This window comes from Talpa occidentalis, unplaced genomic scaffold (genome assembly GCF_014898055.3).
Source record: "Talpa occidentalis isolate TD23 unplaced genomic scaffold, MPIMG_talOcc4v2.1 talOcc4.11, whole genome shotgun sequence".
NCBI classification, from domain to species: domain Eukaryota; kingdom Metazoa; phylum Chordata; class Mammalia; order Eulipotyphla; family Talpidae; genus Talpa; species Talpa occidentalis.
Window position 1 is genome coordinate 78104097 of NW_023601104.1, and position 22112 is coordinate 78126208.

Genomic DNA, 22112 nt, shown 5'->3' on the forward strand with positions numbered 1-22112 from the left:
AAATGGTCCCTGCCAGCCGAGGGGCATTCTCTGCCTCCTGCACTCACCCCTCCCAGGAGGAGGACCCCAGGAAGAGGTCCCTGGTGATGAGCCCAGCCTCTCAGCTGGACATCTCCCCTCACTGACCCATTCCCCCCACCCCTAGCACTGGTGCTCCTGTCCAGCATCATGGAGTAAACAATGAGTATACTTTAGGGAAGGTCCTTCCTCTACCAGGCCAGCTCCTGCCTAACAACCCCAACCTCCTTACTACAGACCACACTCCCTCCTAACACACCCTCTTTGGGACAGCCAAGCTTGCCTGCGCATTTCAACTGATAAAGATCCCCCTTCCCATCAACAAGCTCCCCTTTTAATGAGCCAGGCTTTCCCAGTCCTTAATGAGGACAGAACTGCTAGGAAGGGCCCACAAGGCTATAGGAATTAGCTAAAAGTCAAGGGTGATATTTATTGCCAAGGTCTGAATGCAAATGCCACCAAGAGCCCAGAGGAAGAGAGGGCACAGTGCCACAGCAGCTGTCCCCTGGGTGTCATCCTCAGGCCCACCTGTTTGCCCACATGCCCATGATCTGGTTCCAAGGGCACACTTCAGAATGAGATGGTGTCCCTGACATGACAAGCACAACTGACCCTATTGCATTTTTAATGAGACTGTAGTTTGTTTTGATTTTTATTAAACTTTTATAATAGAGATCCTTCTAGATTCACATGCAATTGTAAGAAATAACACAAAGATGTACCATTTACCCAGTTTCCCCTCATGGGAACACCCCCAATTTTACTTGTATTTGTGTGTGTGTTTAGTTCTGTATGTTCTATCACATGTGTGAGATATGTTCAGAGAGAGAGCCACTCCTGCCCCAGAAGGGTCCTTCCTTGTCTTTTATAACTACCCCTCCCTCTTTTCTCCTCCATCCCGAACCCCTGGAAACCACTAATCTATTATCTATTTCTATAAATTGTCATTTCAAGAATATTATATAAGCGCAGTCACACAGTAAGTAACTTTCTGGGGCTTGACTTTTTCACTCATCATTGTCCCCTTAAGGTTCATTCCAGCAGTTAAGCGCTTACTACCTGCTCCTTCCTGTTGGCGTGTCTGCGCTTTCCATCATCAAGCAACACTGCAGCCCACTGCGGCACTGAGGCCCAGTTACAAAGCCTTTGGGACATGATCCTTAAGGATCTTTTATTCAAAGAGAGAAAATATGTGTTGTTGTTTGGTGTTTCTGAGTGGGGGGAAAAATAAAACCCCAAAACAAACATATTTCAGGACTTTTCTAGGAACATAAGCACACACCTAGGTTTATTTCTTTCCCCCAAACAGCGACTAGTTGGGTGGCAATTCCCTTTTGCATTGGATGACAGTTCCTGTGTTTCTGCCTCCTTCCTCCCCAGGAGCACATCTACAAGCTGATGAAGAGTGACAGCTATGCCCGCTTCCTCCGGTCAAATGCTTACCAGGACTTGCTGCTGGCCAAGAAGAAGGTATCTTTGGGGAGGACAGCCTTGCCTTTCTTAGCACTGTCGACCTTTGCCTGCTGCTTGCTGCTGGTGTGAAATGAGAATAGCATCCCTTGGGTTTTCTTTCTTTTCTCTTTTCTTCTTTCCCTTCTCTGTCTGCTCTCACCCCAGTGGAAGACAATTAGCATTGTCACCACCTCCCCAAATACCCCTAAGATCCAGGATGTGGCATCCTGCCTCCACATGCCCATTTCCTCCACTGTGTGCCTTCCCCGCAGTGGGGAGTGAGACCAGATACTAAGGCCACAGTGGCTCAGCCTGGGATGCAGCACTGGCAGCAGCAACAGGGGCGCCCTAAAAACCCAAGGAAGCCTCACTGCTGAGCCCACCCCCTCAGCACAGACTTTCTCTCCCTGATCATCCCAGCAATAAGTATAAGGCAAGGACTGCAGTAGAAAATCTTACAGGTTTTAAGGAAGCTACAGGGTACCTAGGTCATTCCTGGGATTGTTTCCTCCTTGACATCCCTTTCCCCTACCTCACCTCCCCACTGTGTTGCTGTTTATTTTAACCAAGAAGTAATCGCATAATAGCTCCTTCTTCCTCCCCCAGTTATAACTACATCATGGTTCCCTGCAGCCCTTGGCATCTAGATCTCGGTGCCCAGGAACCCTCAGCATGCAGGCAATGAGGGGTGACTGAAGCAGGAATGGACGCAGCTGGATTTCTGGGAGGAGGGAAGGAAGAGCCAGAGGGCATTGGGGCCTGGGAAAGAGGAGCAAGAGAGATGGCTCATGACTCCAGAGGAGCGCGGTTCCTCTGCACTTGTCAGCTCTGATCTGAGGCCCACGTGTGGTTCAGTGTGGCTCTCCTTGCCCCAGATCCACGACCTCCATGCCATGCCACAAAGGAGCATGTGCGCCCCTTCTTGTCCCCTCTCAGCCTGCCAACCCTCCGCATGTGGTTGTCCCTTGACATGCTGTCTGCCGGCTGCCTGTCTCAGCCACACAGCCCTTCTCTCTGTGTACTGTCGACCTCATGTGCCAGGATCCTGTCTGCATATCTGGCTGATCCTCCAGAGTCTAGAAAAGACTTTAGATCCTGCTTTCCTGCCCTCAGGTAGTCCTGAGCAAAAGAAAAGGACTTCTGGAATGCCCAGATGGTCACAAACCCAGGTCCTGTTGCCAGCATCCCTTCTATCAGGTGTGGCTACCCTGATGAACAGGGCCAAGCCGTTCCTTTCCCAACTCCCTTGCAGGAGGATGGAGGTGGAGGGGCCCGGATAAATGCCCCCCTCCCCAAGTGGCTCTGATGCCCATTTTTTCCAAGAAAGGTTGTAGAAACTTTTGGTAGCTCCAGCCCAGGTTGCACGGGAGTTTAAAGTAAGTGTTCCTGATTTTACTGTGGCTCATGGTACTGGATCACAATTTGGGGAAACTCTGAAGCCCTAGCTGCCTGCCCAATCTGGACCTGTCTGCATAAGAAGCCAGAGGCCAGTTTCTTTGTGGGTTTGAGCACCAAGGGAAAATGCACCATAACTCAGGGAGTTGGGCTGAGGTACCTGTGCCTGCAGGGCCTCCCAAGGAGGAAACCTTGTCAGAGGCAGCCTCTGGATTGAGGAAGGAGCTCTGGCCTTCCTGTGAAGTGTTACAAATGAAGTTCACAGTGTTATCCTCCACGCAGCACACAAAGGGCTGTTCTTGCAGCAGAAAGCCCTGGCAGATGCCAACACCCTTTCAATGCCCAGGGATTGTTTCCAGAAGCAGTGACAAGCCTACTTTTTCTTCCATTTTTCCCTGAGTCTCCAGGTGTGGATTGGATTTGTAACTCAGCACTTTCAGGTAGGCCTAGGTATCCTCTGACCTCAGAAATGCTTACCATGTGACTGTGATAGAAATGTCCAGGTCATAACAGGTATGTGAGAGTCAAATCTCCAGTTAAGGCAGGAAATGTGAATTAGCCTCACTTTTCTGCTGAGAACAACCCCTGGGGGTGTCTGGAGGCATAACCTTTATCCCTAACCCTTCTCTATCCTAACATCGTCACAGATAAGGTTAGTCATACTGAGGAGCCAGCTTCTCAAGGGGTAAATGAGCTGGGTTTTGATGGCTGCTCCAGGACAGTAAAGTACCAGTGATGGCGGCTTTCCAGGCAGCTCAGAGAACCTGCACGGGCAGAGAAACCCGAATGAGTCAGGCCCCTGGCTTCCCTCTGTAACCACGCCGCCATAGTTAGAGGACCATGTTAGCTGCAGGCTAAGGGCCTGACTAGAGCCAAAGGTAGACCTGACTCGAGCCTGACTCCAGACTGCCCACTGGATGGAGGCTGTCCTGCCACCCCCAGTCAAGGTTTGCTGTGCTCCCCAGGGATCCTTCAGTTCCATGTGCAAGAGAAAAAGCCAGCTCCATGCTGCGGGTGTGTCACTGGTGCGGTTTATCGTCTGTGTGGTGTTCTTCCTATCCATGTCCCTGCCACAGGGTAGTGGGGCTGCCTGCTGAGGAAGCCCACCAGGAGTGTCCATGGACATGGCAGCAGCTTGCTATCTCCTCTGCTGTCAGCACGTCCTGCAGACCTTGGGCACCGGCTGCTCCCCCAGACCCTACCTTCCATCATTGGCTCTGTGTGTGTGCCCGCCTGTGTATCTGTGAGTGAGCACGCTCTCCCAATTCCCCAGTCATGGGCTCAGGACCGTGAGAAACTGATGGGTGTTTGAGATGTAAATCCCTCCTGAAACCCCTCAGGCAGGTAACTTGGGAAGAAAAGTTGGTGAGACCTGCACCCTCGTGCCCTTCAGTAGAGGAGAGCAGCTAGGCCTGGGGCTTTGCACCGGCTTACTCTTGTCCAGGGCAACCGGCTAAGAGTCCCCAGGGAGGTTGCTGAGCCTACTGGAATCTGTGTGAGTAAAGCGTGGATGGGGTCACCTGCCTGGAGACAGAGAGAACTCCTCCTCCTCCTTCGGAGGCCCGAGGCCCTTTGTCATTGCATATATGCGGGCAGACCCTCTTTACTTTAAGGGCACACCATGAGAGTCACAAGGGCCACTAAGACATTCCTGCAGTGGGCACACTGGCTGCCTCTAAGGCCTAACTCTACTCACAGAGGAGTTGATGACCACTTCCTGGTGTTTCAGCTGCATCTTGCACACACCCATGGGCCCTCAGAGCTAGTCTGCTCCGTGTCACCACTGAGGCCTGCGACCTCAGCGACACCACACCAGGCAAGCACGGCTCAGCCATGCAAAGCAGTGAGCAGGCAGCTGTGAACCGTCCCCCACCCGACCTTGGCCCCCTGGCAGACGTCCTGCAGCTCCGGGCCCAGCCCTGCTGCATGATGCCCCCAAGGAAGGAGAAGCAAACACCCTCTCCCCTCACTGCTCAAGGAGGCAGTTCTGCGGGCTTCTGTTTTCTGTCTCTCCCACTAAGTCTCGCATACAGCACTGGCTGCTTCTCTTTCCTGTTTCTTCGCCCTGTTTTGCTTTTGTTTTTGTTCATTAGCTGCCGCTGCTGCTGTTTGGAAACCACGTGTAAGCTGAAGATTTTTTTTTTCTGTATTTTTCTCCCTACCTTTTTTTTTTTTTTTCCCTAAAGCCAGAAAGTGAGCAAGGTCGTAGAACTTCCTTAGAAAAGTTCACTCGCAGTGTGGTAAGTTCAGTTGGTTTTCTTCCCTCGAAGTTCCTTTTGTTTTGGTTTTTCAGTTTTTTCTGTTGTCGTTGCCTTGGGGTGGGAGGGAGTGCTTTCCCCCAAACCCTTCTTTTCTTTTGCGAGTGTCTGCAGCTTCTCTTCTAGGGATGGATTTGCAAAAGACCAAGCAGCTCCCTCTGCAGAAGGCGCACACAGGCCCACCCAGCCTTGGGCCTCGCATTTGATCTTCTGTTCAGGGCTTTCAGGGGCAAGGGCCCCACTGCACTGGGGGCTGAGCGGTTTGTGCATCTTCTGCAGCTGCCCAGGGAGAAGGCCATCGAACTGTACATGAAATAAATTGGCTCAGAACCATCGCTCATGTAAAAAAAAAAAATTCCAAATTTCCCTCTGTGAACTCTGGCGATCACACGGGTGGGGGCTGAGCTGAGGCTGCTGTGTCGGCAGCTTTGCGTGTGCAGGCGCCTCCGTGCTGCATGGGTCCTGGCGATGTGGTGTAGCTGGTGTGCGTGTTAGTGGCCTCTGCATGAGTTCTGACCTCCCTCACAGCCCTCTGTCAGCCTCATTTGCATAGCGTGACAGGGAGAGGAGGGCAGCAGCTCTGGGGTGAGGGAGAAGCAGGTCCCTGCACTGTCCTAGTCTTCCCGGCTCCCCAGGCCTTGATTCTGGGAACAGGGAAGCAAAGACAGGCTTTAGGTTCACTGTCACTCCTGGGCATAGTCTTACTCCCTGGCCCATCCCGCTGAGAGGGTGGTAGAGACCCATACAGGGTCGCAGAGACTCCACAGTAGCAGGTGAGAACACTGAAGGGGTAGATCTGCCTGCCCCGGGGTACACAGTGGAGATTCTGTGTGTGCATGATAGCACAGATCCAGCTCCCCTTTCTGTTATGTGCTCTCCAAGATTTGAGCATTGGGCTTGAGGTACAGGAAATACTCGATCTTCTCATCCATGCACTCATCAAGAGCTAGCTGCTAGCCCGGCCTGCTCTGCTAACACCAAAACCAGAGGCAACCAGCATGGCAGCAGGGGATCAGGGGTCCCCCACGTGAGACTGGCCAGTTTCCGTCCCAAAAGTAACCCCCCATGCTAACTTGCCCCCCTCCACTCTGCTAAGAAGGAACATCCTTGTAAAACCTGACTACGGTATGATTAGTATCTTTAACTCATCCTTATCATGTAGATTCTATGAGTTTTGTGTTAAAGCAAGTTTTGTGTTAAAGTCATTTACCTGTCATAGTTCAATGCATTTTACCTGAATTAAATCATTATTTTGAATTTGCTAGATGTAAACATCACAATAGCCCTAGTAGGTAGCAAGTGAAATATGGATACTCATCCCTTCTCTTCGTTGGTCTTTCCTCCTGTGATCTTGCTTGACGAGAAGTCAGGACTTGCAGGAGGCAGGGCCCCCTAGACGCTTCTGCCTTCATGGCGGGTTTGCCAAGGCCGCGTGGCTTCACACACCAAGGTGCCTCAGGCCAGGTCATCAGGGGCAGGGGCTGCAGTAGCTCCTTCACCCTGAGGGTCCACCAGGGAGCAGGTGGTACCTACCCCCTCACTGTCTCTTTGGAGGCCTGTGAGTAGAAGTTTAGGGATTTTGTCAACCTGACCAAAGTGTACACTGAGGCAACTTGGACTCTCAAGTGTAAACTAGAACAGAACCCCCACAGCTACATGGAGGTTCTCAGGTTGGCCGCTCAGGCTAAGGATTTGAGAAAGGAAGCCTGGTACCTGGGCACGATGCCCAAACATCTCCAGACTTTTCATGAGGGTAGGTGTGGGGCAAGGCAAACACCATCTTGATGCAGCTCAGTGAAGAGCATTATTAACGACCTTTCATCCCAGCAGTGGTGAGGCTTCCGTGGCTCTCCAAGGCCTTTTTAACAAAGTGTTTGGAACAAGAAAGCACCAGACCCCTTCTAAGCATCTGAAGTGCACACTTGGGAGAACTTAGAGAACTGATTTCAGTGCCAGCTAAAGGAGAAAAATCTTCCAAACTTCTAAGAATTTTAGCATCTATATGATAAAAGGCCAAACTTTAAGAAGTTAAGCTTCCTGCTACTCTTTCTATGAAGACCCTAATGGGTCTTCTGATGCCGGTGTGTGTGTGTTTGTGTGTGTGTGTAAATGGAGAAGAATCTGCAATGATCCACCCAGGCTCCTTGTGCTGTTGGGATAACACTATGTCCCCGTAGATGTGGCTGTGTGAGGAAGTGGCCAGGGCAGTAGGACAGTGGCAGCTCTCCTAGTACTTGAGGCTAGAACCCAAGACCCTGGTCTCAACAGCTTGGTCTTCTAATTAAATGGAATTAACCAGCCAACTGACATGCCTTGCAACTTGAAAGCCATTTTCTGAATGCAATGTTCATAAAGTGCTTGATTTCTCTAAAAGAAGGCACACATGAATATTTCCTCTGCCACATACTACAAACCATAAAACTCAATGAAAGGTTCATTCAGTTTCATCCTCATAGTGCTGGGGAAAATGCTTAAAGACAGCATCCATGGCATGGGGCTAAAATTGGAAAAATAAGAGAGTGAAGCTGGGCAGCTCATGGACCAACGACATGAGGTTGGCTGCTATTTAGGACTAATTGGTGACAAGAAATGTTGATATGGGCAGTTGGTGAGCTCAGCCAGTGGAGCCTTGTCAAGACTAAATCTAAATCTAGAATTTCTCCCATGACAAGGTCCTTTCTTTTCTTGGTAAAGGAGAAACACTTCGAGAAAGTAAATATACTTTTCCAAGCCTCAAGGTGTAGCATGATGTGGTAGGATTATCCATTGAAGGCCATGGAGAATCCCCTTTTACTTGAGGTAGCAGTTTAACACGGCTTGTAGAAGCTGCTGGCACTAGGCTGGTGTGAGGGCAGAAAGAGCCTACCAGTCCCCAATACAGAGGGTGCTATGTGAGTTTCCCCTTCCAATGGAAGTTTCATTTTTAGTCACCCAGAACTTGTATATACAAAACAGACTTTGGGAGGGTATGCTGTGCTGGTGTCTGTGGTTTGAGGGGTTGGAACGACAGTCTTTGTGAAGTCCTGCTTACTTGACAGGAAAGGCCCAGGCTAACTAACATACGCAAAACATGGAGTCCATGGGATGGCATAATTAGTGCATATTGTACCTTTATTCAAAACAGAATACCGGACTCCTTCTGGTGGGCCCGCCCCACAAATGCCCAGCTCACCTAGCAAAGCACAGGCTGGATTTCAGCCCCTGCCTTTGTCTCAGCTGACCATGTGCAGTGTGTGACCCACACTACTGGACATGGAGGCCCTGCTACAGTAAGCCTGAGTCTCAGGAAGAGCTGTAACACATAGCGACTCCTCACAATTTCTCAAGGCAGGTGCCTGTCACGGCCTCAGGTCACAGGAGTGGGGCCTCTCTCTGTGGGTACTTCTCCCAGGGTGGCTGTGCGGCGTGACAGCCACAACAGAAAACACTCGGCTGCCCATTGTGGCTGTCTATGCATCATCTCCCCTCCCCTCTTCTATTCTTTGGTGGGAAGTCCCGGGCATCACCAGTGGGGGGAGAGAGGCTTCTTGACTAAAGGCCACTTCCTACCACCTAGTGCCATGCCAGCCGGCTTGGGACTCTGTCGTCTTCCTGCTTATGCAGTTGACAGATGAAGAAGGGGGTATTAGGTTACCAGATCAGAAAAGCTCACTCACCCACACCCTGCTCTCTTAGGTGTGCTCATTCCTGTAGGAGCTACCGCAGGGGTGGGGGGCCCTCACATAGAGGACCAGGGCCATGTGGGAGGCAGGCAGGAGGCACAGGGCCTTTTGCAAATCTCAGCAGCCGCGACGAGATATCCCTCTTTTGAGTGGTGGTCCGAGCCCTCTGGTGAAAGGTCCAAGCCGGCGCGGAGAAGCCAGAGCAAATCCCCTGCTCCTGTGTGCAGCTCCATGGAGAAAGCCACAGTGGGGGTGACACCCTTAAGTTAGGAGAAATGGCAGCCCCAGTGATGCTGGCCTCCCTCGACACCTTTGCCTGCAAGCCCAGTTGCGCCTTGGTTGCCCTCTTGAGACCTTCATCAGCTGCAGCCTTGGGCTCCAAGGAAGAGAAATGGGATAGCTGGTGCCAGAGGCAGCACTCGAGGCCACAGAGGAGAGCAGGGGTGAGGACCAGGTGCCATCCACCCCCTAAGAGAGCATCTCAGTTGAGCTTGGTCAAGGTGCCTCTTGGAGTGAAACAGCGAGAGCCGGAAGTGGGGGGATCCTTGGCCCGTTACGGGTGCCATCTCTGCCACAGGCGTTTCTGTCCTGCCTGCCAAGGAATGCAGCAGGAAAGTCAGATGGAGACCAGGAAGCTCTGGGAGCCAGCTGTCATCCCCTGCCTCCTCTCCCTTCCCTCCCTCCCCGGCCAAAAGCCAAGGAGAAGTTAATAAGAGCTAAAAAGTCTGCCGCTCACCATCCCCCTCTAGCAGCTCTGCAGGAAGAAACCCCCAGCTCCGGGGAAGGGAGGGCTGAGGCTCCTGGCTAAGGAGGCCCCCGTTGCTTTCCCCTCCCCGGCAGTGTGTCATGGGGAATGGCCCTGCACTGGCACTGGAATAGGTTCTCAAATACCTCGACTCAGCAGAGCCCCAGAGGACTTTGACCTCTGTGGAAAACATCTTTCCTGCCTCTAGCAAAGGATGACTGGCTAAAAATCTTTCTGCAGGCTTGATTTTGATTGCAAACAGTCATTGGGTTCCTTAGGGACCACTGGGTCACAGACGAGAGACCCAGCCTCTCCCATCTCAGAGCACTGAGATCCAGCAGTAGTGAAGCCTGGCCTGCTGGAGGGGGGGTGACTTCCATGGTTGCATTTGGGAGGAAAATTTTGACAAACTGCCTTGCCTTCGTGGGATGGACTTCTGGGACTCTGCGAAACGACTCTGCAGCCCCTGTGTAAAGTGGTTCCTACCACCAGGCTCCGCTTGCTAGCTGTGTGACCTCAGGTGAATCACTAGCCCTCTCTGAGTGCTGGTTTTCCCCTATGTACAATGAGTTGGGGTAGATAACAGACTTTTCCTCTGGGAGTGCTCCATAGGTCTGCACTTCTCTTTATGCTGAGATTTTTGAGTTGTATTAATCATCTCTTAGAATTAGAGAGGAGTTGCCTTTCTGCCCAGGCAGAGGCCAGGAAACACCCCAGATGGCAGAGAGGAAGAGGTCACAAGGCACAGGGGTAGCAACACACACCCTGTCAGCCTGTCCAGTTCTACAGGCCCAGCCCTCTGGTTTGATGCCCAGCTGGGTGTGTGTCGGGAAAATGGAAGTCAGCTGGGCAGGAGGAGGGGTGCCGTGCGGGCTCTGGCATCACCATGCACTGCGGGGCGTGGGAGGAAGACATGTGAGCATCTGGGGACCACAGCATCATTCTGCTTTCATCTCCTACAGCATTTTCCTGTTCCCTGGAGAACTCTGGGCCAGCTTACCACTGTCCTCTTTTATAGACAGGCAGAAAACGAGTCTGTGTTGCCATCCTGGTTACAGGCAGTGGTGGCTTATATCTTTGCTGGTCTCTCTCCCTCTCTCTCCATCTTAGCTCCAAGTGAAGTTTGAAAACGCCTACTTAGTATCCTAACTCTGTAGCTGCAAAATGAAGATATAAAAGTCAATTTTTTACAAACAAATTCTGAGATGCAAAACAACCGAATCAGCTGGTCTGGTGGCCTGCAGAGAAGACAAAGTGATAAAGTGATTCTCTCCAGTGGGGATCTGAAATTCCAAAATTCTGGGGAGGAGTGAGATTTTTATGTATCCAAAAGGGTCAGAGGTGGCCATTTTTTAGAAGCTTGGTCCCAGACCCTATCACTTCTCTTGGAAGGAAGAAGGCCCAGCTGTTACAGCTGATAGTTCAACCTGTCAACAAAAGCAGCCAAGAAATCCCTCCCCGCTGAGTCCCCTCTCAGAGAAGCCCAGTGGTGACTCAGCCTCCCACCCCTGGGGCGTGGGGTGCTGTGGGGGAAGCTGTCCCCCCACCGCTTCCCCAGGCAGCCCTCCCTCTCCCCCCACCCAGGCCTTCTCCTGCCTTCCCCAGACCCCAAAGTGCCAGGCAGTCAAGTGAAAATCAAACTCCTCTGAGGCAGAAAGGCACAGCTGTGTGTTTACAGCGGCTGATTCAGATCCAAATCGCACACCCTGCCAGTCTCCCGCGAGGCAGGCTGGGGATAAGCTCCGCGTGTGTGCCAGGCGGGAATCTATTTCGGGAGGTGACCTGCAGCCCTTTGCCATAACAGAGCCTTCCTCCTACCCCCACCCGCTTCAGGAAGGATATCCTTCTAGAAGGCCCTTTCACTGTAGGAGGGGCTGATGGGGTTGTGAGATTTCAGCCTGTTCCCTGTCACTCAGACAGTCACACTTCTGGTGCCTATCCCCAGGCAGCCACACGGGAACCACCCCGCCGTGGGCTCCCATCTGTGCAGTGAGAATGCAGAGGGTGAAGGTGAGTGCAGGGCCCTCAGCAGGAGGCGGAGAGAGGGCTGTACGTGTGCAGCAGGCTCAGAGGATAGGATGCTCACTACTGCAGAGGACAGCCCCCACCTGACCTGCCAGGGGGAGCAGCAGCCTTGCAAAAGGGTCAGGAAAGAGAAGCCCCCGTGTGTGAGTCAGCCTTTGGCAGAGCAAGAATCTAGGAAGGGGACAAATCTGCCAATGCCAAGGTCAGGGAGAGGAGACCCAGCTCTGCTGTGTCCATACTGGAGAGTTAAAGTCAAAGAGCCCAAGGTCTAGGGACCTCAAGGCTATTTGATGGCCATGGGGTTCCCTCCCAAATGAGTTCTTGGGGAAAACAACTCAGAAGTCTTCCATTTTGCAAAATAGCACATGAATATGATGTTTGGGAAACACAGCGTTCTGGAAGGAGGGCAGGATACAAATCCCCACGTAGGAACCATCTGTAAAGTGTTGCTATGAAGCAGAATGCTAAATGGGGCCCCGCAGGGGTGCTGGGGAGAGCTCAGAGCCATGGGATTTTCAGCTTAGTCATGTTACCGGAAGTCCAAAGAGAGAAAGACCCTTGGGCATTTTGGGTGGCCTCCCGCCAGGTGGGGAAGTAGGACAGGTTGGAAGTATATAACTGCCCTGCGGTGGCAGGGCCCAGCTGGCATGGTTCTTCCTGGTCCCCTAACCAGTCAGTTGGTTTTGACCTGATCAACTAAACAGGAACAGACCTCTTGCTATGGCATTTGGCAGGAACGTCCCATGAGCTCTGTGTCAGCTCAACTTACTTGGAAGGGTGACCATCGTGACTCCATCCCTGCTCCTGAAAATACTTGTGACCTCTCTAGTGCAAGAAGGCTGCATTGAGCGTCTGTTCCACCCTCTGTTTGCCCTCACTTAGGTAAAGCAAGTCTAGTCACAGTGTCCTGATGACTGGCGAGAGGGCGAGTCAATATCTATGTCAACAGGAAGGCAGTTTCTGGTTGTGGTCCAGCCACAGCCCTGTCCTCATCAGCATCCTTTTTGCCAGCCCAGGTGACACCAATCCTAGCCAGAGATCCAGACCTGGCACTGTCACTCATTTGGAAGATGTTAGAGTCATATCTCCTTTGGGTGGGGTGATGGGTCAAAAACAATTGCATAAAATTGAACCAGATAAAACACACATTAAAAAAAAATTCGTCTCACAACAGCAGGAAGACCTTAGCTGTAAGTCAAGTGAAAGTTTCTAGGGTTCTTGTTGACTACCAGCTTAGAATAAACAAAAACAGGGTATTTTTATGTTTTGTTTTTTTTTAAAGCAACCTTTAGGCTGTGTTAACAGAAGTGGAATAGTCACAATTGTTGCTCTAGACTGTGCTGAGACTTGGTTCTAAACCCCATATTTTATCAGGAACTTTAACCAACCAGAGAAAAATCCAGAAGAGAGTAGCTGGGGAATCTGGAAGCCACGTCAGCTGAGGCTGAAGGAGATAAAGATGTCGAGCCCCTAAGGAGACTTGACAACCACCATGAGCTGTATTTGTGTTTGTCTTCTAGAGCGAGTGGACATTTCTGCATTGCTCTGACAAAGCTAGAACAAATGGGTAGAAGATATAGGGAAGGTCATTCTACTGAAGAATATTCTAACACTAACTACTTCCCAGCAGTGGAATACGTCACCTCAAGAGCAGCGAGCTCCGGGACGCCTTCAGAAGTGAATAGCCAAGGGGAGTGAGAGTAGCTTTCAACATTGGATTCCATCACCTCTTCCAACTGGAATCCTCTGATGCATTAAATATTTGTTAAATGGCTCCTTCTGCATTTTATTCTGTGGCTAATAAAACAGCCGTGGAAAAGGGAAATGGATCCTGTGCAGGGAGTTTGCTGAGGCTGGAGAACAAGGATCCAAAAGTCAGATGATGACACAGTGAAAGCAAGGGAGGCTGTCAAGGCGCGGGATTACTGCCCTTCACATGTCATCCTTGCCTTTTGTTTGCTTATTTTTTTAAGCCAATTGCTGCTGCTGCAGTTGAGCTCTGGGCAACAGGGTTCTCTCTGCTGAATGCCTAAAAGGAGGTCATCGAGCAGAGGACACAGGAGCCTGCTGGCACCAGGAGGCTGGGTGACTGTAGTGCAGTAGGGCTGAGCTTGAGGGGTGGGCTTGAGAGTGGTAGGGGGGTGCCCCAGTTCTGAATTGGAGGAAGCTTAGCCTGTCATCATTCCATCCTGAAAGGGTGTTTTGTAGGAAACAGAAAAGCTGATAAAGTCATTTTCCACAGTGCTAATGGTGGGTTCCAGGAGGGCACACTGGCACCAAAGACCTCTCGGGCTGGCCAGGTGCAGAACATGCCTGCAGAGGCCTTGGATGGAGGAGAAGTTGCCCTCCCAGGGCCTCCTCTTCTTCCCGGGCCCTTCCTCAAGGACTCATCTTCAGCCCAAGTCAGAGGCAGGGAAGGGCCCCATGTCACATCCTTGCCAGCTGTCCTGTGAGCCTAGCGATTGCAATGACATGGCCGCCTCGCACAGGCTTCTCCAGGACTGCTTTCAACTCATCATGAGATTGTGTAATTATGGTGATTACAGCTTATGGCTTTTTTCCTCTCTTCATCTTTGGCTTTCAAATTCTTTGAGGCCTCTCATTAAACATGGTGATCCTGGTAAAGTCAGCAAAGTTTTAAGAAGACATTTTTTGAAGATAAAGAAAATCCAGTCCGAGCTGATTGTTACTATGTTTGTTCAGACAGTCTTTTAAAACTCTGTCAGGCAGAATTGGTGTCTGGATATAAGAGGCAGGGAGAGAGGGTGTGGGAACCCAGGGGGTACCCTTATTTTCACAGGGTTGGAGAACCGTTTTATACGGGGCCCCTGGTCTTTCTCAGTTGCACCAAGAGCCTGATGCATCTGCACTCTGTGCCTAATGGGAAAAGACAGACTGTCAAGCAAGGACAGAGGGCCTGGCCTTCCCATCATAGCAGATTAGGTTGGGAAAAGGAGATGGAACAACCCAACCTTGTAATCTGCAGCAAAGTCATGGGGAAATTCCCATGGTTCTTTGTCCTGGATGGATGATACTGGAAGGTTCTGGGGCATCCATAATTCTAAACATGTAAAAGAATCCACATTAGCATGTGTGAGTGACCCTACTCCAGTGGTCATAATTTGGAAGATTTCCTTGGAAATGACACAGCTTCCCAACCCATCACATGCTAGCCCTCAATCCTGGCTTCCCTGAATTGTTTCTAGATCTGTGGAGCTTCATCAGAAGGGTGACCAAGAAAGGGTGTGAGTGAGGTGGGAGAGCCAGAGAGCCCCCCACCTGCCCTTCAGCAGTTTCCCTCAGGTCTGGGGTCAGGGTCACCCCAGCGCTACAAGGGGGTACATTCTGCCCCTGCAGGAGGAAGCTTTAAGTACCCATTGTGTTTGTTGCCTGTCCTCAACCACCCAGACTGCTCCTTAGCCTCTTGGTTGCCCACTGTCTGGAGCATGACTCAGCAGCAGCCAGCATTAAGTGTTGTCAAAAACCTGGCAGTGACATGTCTCCCAGTTGCACTGTCATTCCCTACTAAAGATGACCTGTTGGCTTTGCCCCCTGAGATGTGTTCCCTTTGGACCCCCGGAATATAGAGAAGTGGGCAGCCTGGTGGGTACCCAGCTCTCCACCCACTGCTGCTATAAAACCCCAACAAGTGACTCACTTGCTCCCCAGCATATGGCTCACCATGAAGCCCGCTGTGTGGGGGATGTTGGCACTAAATGTGGGCATTCACTGCAGGAGCTGTTGTTTATTGGGAGCTCCGGGGTTGTACCATGCGCATCCGTGTCATGCTGGGCGTGGCCTAAACAGTGCTTTGTTCTCCTCCAGGGCCACCTCTTAGCTGGGTGACCGGGGCAGCTCCTCTTCAGTCTAAGTTTTCTCACCTGTAAAAGGAAGATAGGAGCACACGAGGAAGTGGGGGGATCCACCAGGTGCTTAGCACCGTGCTTGTAGTACATGTGTCCAAACACAGCTCTTCCTACTGTTCTTGCCATTGTTATAAGGTTATTTGTAGCCCTTGCTTAGCTCTAACCACCATCTTTAATTTCCAACAAGATTCTGCCAGGTAGGTACCTTGGTATTTGTTTCACAGTTGAAGGTGGCTCCGTGGATATCTCATACATGACAACGTGTGCTGAGCACATTATGCATGACAGGGAGCCACTTGTGGAGCTACTCGGTACATGGTAGCTATTTTTATTGGCTTGTTTTTTTAAGTCAAATCACAGAGCTGGTTTTTCTGCTTTCCCTTGGAGTGGAAGGACATGGTGCCCAGCAGGCCAGCTTCTGCCTGTTGTCAATTTCTCAGGGCCCCTCAGCACTTCCCAGGAAACTGGGGGACTTGCAGATGTGTGGTGCTGGGAGGTGGGAGAGCCGGGGAAAGGTAGCAGACTGGCTCAGGAAGTGGCATTTACCACCACCCCCCACTGGGATGCAGGAGCCTGTGAGGCTTCCTACTTCCAGACACAGAACAGGAACATGTCCCCCCCACCATAAGAGTGTGCCAGCCAACCCTCCAGATGTAGTGCCCCACATGGCAGAAAACCTCCCTCCCGAAACGCTCACCTTCCAGCTGTCTGCCTGCCTGGAGACACCATGAACAATGCAACCTCACCAAGGCCGGTCACTCCATCTGCCAGATAAACAAAGGCATCTATTTTTTAACCACGTACAACAAAGTGGGGTTGTGGGAGGAATCAGAAGTAAGTGGCAGGTGATGCTTTGAAACCCTCGTAAACCAGACCCCTGGGGAGTATGCTCCCAGTGCTTGTAATATTGACAGAACCTGAACAGAGAGGCTATTTCCATTGACACAAATGGCTTTTTCCTGGGGAGAATTCAGGTTTTATATATATACCGAAAGGTAATGTGTTAAGTTTGCAGTGTTTGTCCAAGATTGGCATCGCAGGAGCCTGGTATAAATCTCCACAGCCAATCACGAGGCTGCATACACACCGTGCATGAGATGCTTATGTAAGTGCCCACGGTGTAAATAGCACGTGAGTGCGTGCACAGCTGTATCCACAGGTGCATGGGCTGCCGTCTGACCTGTGCCTCCATGTTCAGTGTATGGTACGTGTGTAACATACGCTGCAGACCTGCATGTGCCTCTGCGCTTGGCTTACCTACCCCTGCAGCTATGTGCATGTCCGGGCAGGGGCTCCCCTAAAGCCACAAGTCTTCATGGTTTCAGCTGGATAAGTTATTCTTCACTTCCCTTCCTAAAAACACAATTGCCTAGTGCTGCTGGCGCAGAGTCAGAATGGCCGCTGCATTTCACCCCCGAGGTGGCTTCCTTCCAGCAGTGGGTGAGTGATCCCGGCGTCCGTCTGCACTCTCTAACCTTCTTTGGGATCCTTCTGCACAGAAGGTGTAAAAAAATCCGGAGGAGGTGATCTGTTTGTCCGTGGCCTCGTCTCCACCCACCACTCATTCTCACTCCCTCATTCATGGAGAGTCAGTGGCATGTATTTTTCGGTGTCCCATTTTTACTGCCCATTTTTGTGCTCAGTTTTTCCTTCTAAGAGGCAAGGAGCTGAGGGGTCCAGAAATGGTGCTGAGCCCCTGTCCTAGAGGCACCACACAGATGGTGTCTCTGGATATTGATCCTGTCACTCACTTCTCCAGGACCCCTAGCAGAACAGGACAGAAATGCCCACTGTCGTTTAAAGATGCTTTTAAATCCAAAGGCAGCAACCTCTGACTTATCTCCCAGATACAGCTTCCATTACCCTTCCTCTGTGGCCCAGGGCCAAGTCCTGCAGGAAACTTGGAAAGCTCATGTTTCTTTCTACATACTGGACCGCCAAGGGAGAAGAAGGCTAGGCAAGCCCCCATTTTCTGTCCCACAGGAACCAAAAGCATTGTAGCTAGAGGAAAAGGGTCTATAGGGAAGTAAGAAGTATCCCCATAGCTAGGAATTCCCTCCACCAAGTTTAGATCCAGAGAGCTCTTGAAAATGCTCTTTGACCTGACCCCTGCTGCACTTTTTTAGGGCAGAAATACATGTCTGATAAATACCTGCCGAACTGCATTATGGTGATAGGGAGGAAAGAGAAATGAGCCAGCCTTCTTTGCATGTTTGTCAAAATGAATATGGACATCCACAGAAAGATTATTCTTTGGGGAGGTCTGTCAGAATGCATTCTGCATTTTAACCCTGAGCTGGCTTCCTCCCAGCAGTCAGTATGCTGATCGCCTGTGCCCTCTGGACTCTGCCTGGGCAGCTGGCTTAACCAAGGGCATGTTTGGGGTGTACGTGTTTGCAGATGATAAGTGCCCTCAGGAGGGTGGAGTGGAAGTCCTCGTGGGTCCTTTGGAGAATCACACACTTCCAAGCAGTGATTCCTCCACTAAACTTCAGTGGTGCTCTCTCCTGTAGCCATAGTCAAGGGTCACTTGATCTTCCTGTTGGAAAAAGGTAACATCAAGTTGTTGCCAATAGCAACACAGCCAAGTCCCTGCTTCCTTGAATCTTTTGCCCTTTGCCTAATTTGAAGTGGACCATGACTGAGAGGCCAGAGTACATTGCGGGAGGAGGAAGAAAAAGAGAGGAGACAGGCGTTGTTTGATTGTATGGGCTAGTGGATGGTGTGCTCCTGAGGGCCTTTACAGCCGAATGCCCGCCTGCAGCCATTCCAGAGTCCACCAAGAACTTCCTGCAAGCTGAGCATAGAAAGAGCCGGGGACTGCTCACTCAGAATTGGAGGAAAGAAAAGAGATCCGGCTGTGAAAAGGGGGCATTTCCCCTGCATGAGGAGAAAGAATGCAGGGAAAGTGAAAATGCACAACTTGGAACGGAGGCTGGGGAGCCTGGGCATTCTGCCACCAGCATAGGGCACAGCTGCTGAGCCCTTGTCATTCCCGGCATGCCTGCCAGGTTTCAGATTTGTCCCCACACTTTGCCTGGGGGAGCCAGGGAGGAAGGTCTCCTACCACCCACCAAAACTAACAGGCAAAAGTTGATTGTTGTGAAGAGGCGTGAGGAATACGCCCCACGAGGGCTTCCCAGCCTGGCTGGGACACCCAAACTTGCACATTTGGTTCTAATTGGAGTTGAATCTAGTTGAAGTAAGGCAGCTCTGCTGGCTCCCCCTTAGGAAGGTAAACATCACACCTGTTTCTCTCCTCCCTGAGATGGTTGCTATGGAGATCCCAGAGGCGTCAGCACCAATAACACAGGACCACAAACAGAAATGGTGGCTTCACCTGCCTGCCCAGCAGCCGCTTGAAATCCACATGCACCGATCAATGGTGACCTGCACCCCACTTGCCATAGTAGGTAGAGGTTCACTTTGCCAGGCTTGCCAGTCAGAAGGTGGCACCATCCTCTCTCAGGAATCCCAATGTGATGGAGGAGAGGCAATGAAGGCAGAGTAGAAATGCCTGAGCTGGTCTTAAGTGTGCCCAAGAACTAGGCTGAGAAAATTCACTGTGTGCTGCACAAAGGGTCTCCTGGTACGGACATTGTGGGGCATGGAGGAGCCCTTCATCCCCACCTGCCTCTTTCCTCGAGTGTAATGGTCACATACAAAGCAGGAGGTGCAAGTGTCCTGATGGCCAACCCCCTTGGCTCTGCCACGGTGCACTGTATGCTTCCAGGCAAGTCCTTGGTCTTGATTTGAGCCTGATTCCTCAGCTGTTCAGAGGGGGTTAAAGTAATACCGAACTGGCAGGGCTGATGTAGAAATGAGCGCCAATGCTGGAGAAAGCTTAGTGCGCTTCGGGACTCTCTGTGGCCTTCCGGTGGCCACTAGGAAGTATCCCTGGCACATGGTACTGGCACTGTCCCCACCCCACCAGCAGCAAGGTCTAGAGATTTGACAGGGGACGTACTGAGATGTTGATGTCACCCCATGGGGCAGGAATAAGGAATTAAAAGAGAAAATCACTGGGACATCAGGAGGTCACCCTTAATTCAGGTAGGAGGACTGGTGACCTGCCCTTTCTAAATTTTCTATTTAGAACAAGAGAAGTAGCACTGGTCCTTTGCAACGGAGGCCAGAGTGAGGTGTCTGAACTTGGCGATGGTGCCACTGACATTTTGTGGGAGTTACTTTCAGAAGATGAGGCTGCTGCTAACGTGTATAGACTGCATTTACACCCCCCCCCCAAAACCTGCTCATTACACCACTGTTCTAAAGGCAGTGGGCTTCTCCAAAAGAATACTTATTTTTATTTTGCTCATATTCCTTCCTTTATAAATAGTGTACCTGAATGTATGTTAGTTCTTCAGCCCATGAATTTTTTTATAAATTCAGATTTCTCTTTCTTTTGATTTTTGCATTTGGGTGTTTTTTAGGTTTGTGCTAGGTCTTGTTTTAAAAGTTGGATAAAGAGAATATTTTAAAACTAAATAAAATGCCCCATAGCACCTGAGAGAGATCAGAAAGCTTGGCAGGAGTAATACACACCCCAGGAAGGGCTCCTGCCCTGCAGCTGGAGCCGGCAAGGCACACGTGTCCTCCCATCCCCCAGAGCCCTGTGGCCTGCCCCTCCAGCAGTAGGTCATCTTTGGCTACCCCATAACCTGATTTTCCCATTTCATCTGTCCTGCCTCGCTTCACAAAGTTGAATAGAAGCAATGAGAGAGGGAGAGTTGAAAAGTTTTTTGAAACTATTCTATATTTAATATGAATTTCCCTACCACCTCCTGCCAGAGTATCTCAGACCCCTAAACAATCCCAAGCAAATGACACTCTCTCCCCAAAGAAAAGAGAGGACACTGAGTTGCTTGTGCCCCCTTTTAAAATTACTCCTTTTGCTTTGCTTCATGGAGAAGGGGTACCAGGGACCCTAATCTCCAGAGAAGTTGCCTGGTGAAGTTAGGTAGCTCCTTCACTCAGCAAACCCAAGCCAGAGCCTTACCTCTACACCTGGCTCTTAACCCTCCTTAGCAAGTCCCCTGAAGCCTGTGGTTTCCCCACACAGTCATCATTTATGAACTTGAGCATCATCTACTCAGAGGTGACCCCCAGTCTCCTTGAGAGGATAGTTCGTCCCTGGCACCTCCTACTTTGCACCTGCTGGGTCACTTGGCAGGCCCTGTTCAGCCAAAGACCATTTTTCATTATCAAGTTTGAAAAATGCCTGTGTGTTACAACCAGGCAATCTGTGTGGATCAATGGAGACTAGAAATAGTGTTTCCAAATTAGTTCTATTGCAAGTTCTAGTTCCCCCAGCAGAGAAACCTGGCTTGCTCCTATACTGAAGGGGGAAGCATTGAATTTAGCCTGAAAGCAAAGATATCCCAGCAACTGAAAAAGAGCAAGAAGTGGGAAATTTCAAAGCAGAGATATGATAACTGAGATTTTTTTTTTCTAATCTTTTTTCTCCCTTTTGCGGTTTAATTACATACGGCAAAATGAACAGATCTAGATTGTGTGGTTCAATGTATTTGACAAATGCAGGCACCCCTGTAACCTATGCCCATCACCCTAAAAATATCCTCATGCCCCTTTCTAATCTCATCCTTTTCCCCTGTGGACAACAGTCGATTTCTATCCCTGTAAGTAGCCTGGATTTTGACTTGCTGCACCTGAGATCTAAAAGTTTGGTCTTAGACCATCTGGGCAAGTCAGCAAGAGAATCTCACCAGCAGCTCCGCGTCCTGGCCTCCAGTCACGTTGAAAAGGGCCCTTCTGAACCCCTAGTGTTTGGTTGGCTCCTTGCTGCCCCAATATGCCCTTTAACCCCGGGGGGCGACTCTCTGAGCCACAGCCCTTCTCCCAGCCAATGACTTTAGCATCAGTCTCCCAGGTAAGTAAGTGGCGAGAGCTCTTGGCAACCCAACCGTGCATGCTTTGTTGATTAATATCTGGAAGCGCAGTGCACAGAGCCACAGCATGTCAAGCAGCATGTTGATCCTTCTTAAAGCGCCGCACAAAAGGGAGCTATTCCTTTTGTGCCTTTCCTTTTGGAAACAAAGGATTCCATGACCACCTTCTTCCAGGTTTCTCGCTATCAAGATGGCCACAGAGTTGAAATGACTAGTTAGGATGGAGGGCGGAAATTGGATGTGTGGGTGTTTGTGAGCCCAGCACTGAGCTCATGGTCCATGAAATTGAAGGATCCCTAATTCTATTGGATTAAACTTTGCCAAATATTTCAAAGGTGAAAAAAGTATGTTGTCTGTGTGCAAAGCTTTGGTATCTCTGGAACATACCTTCTGCAGCTCAGTTTTTAATCACTGCATATTTTTTCACTCGGACAAAGGCTGCCTGCTAATAGCCTTTTCAACCACCTTCGGCTGTTTCGCTCAGCTACGCCAAAGCCTCAGGCTGAGCTTGGCTGCAGTTTCCTGGCACCGTGACCGGTTCCCAACTGACCGGCACTAAGGAACATCGCACATTCACAGTCTGAAAAAAACTGCTTCCCCTGTAACTATGCAACATGCCAGGCAGAGACAGAATTACCACTCCCCATTCCTTCAGAATCATTCAAACTGGAAGCCTGGTGGAGTGGGGTGGGGTGAAAAGGAGAGAGAGAAAGAGAGAGAGAGAGAGGATAGAGCCCCAGGGGGTGGGGGCGGGGGCGGGAGTTCTCTGGGGCAGAGCAGGT

At 50.7% G+C, this 22112-nt stretch overlaps 1 protein-coding gene across 14 annotated transcripts in view; it reads left to right on the plus strand.

Moving 5' to 3' along the window:
* RGS6 (regulator of G protein signaling 6) overlaps positions 1–22112 on the plus strand; it is a 511546-nt gene that overhangs the window by 482806 nt on the left and 6628 nt on the right. For 7 of the 14 annotated variants that reach the window (XM_054691397.1, XM_054691396.1, XM_037503632.2 and 4 more), the window contains 3 exons: positions 1399–1488; positions 5052–5105; positions 5250–10694. In XM_054691397.1, the coding sequence (XP_054547372.1) occupies positions 1399–1488; positions 5052–5105; positions 5250–5441 (336 nt within the window). In that variant the 3' untranslated portion in view covers positions 5442–10694. Of the gene's footprint in view, positions 1–1398; positions 1489–5051; positions 5106–5249; positions 10695–13075; positions 19809–22112 lie in introns of those variants that run through there. The other 7 variants (XM_037503639.2, XM_037503633.2, XM_037503634.2 and 4 more) reach the window with 7 other exon arrangements.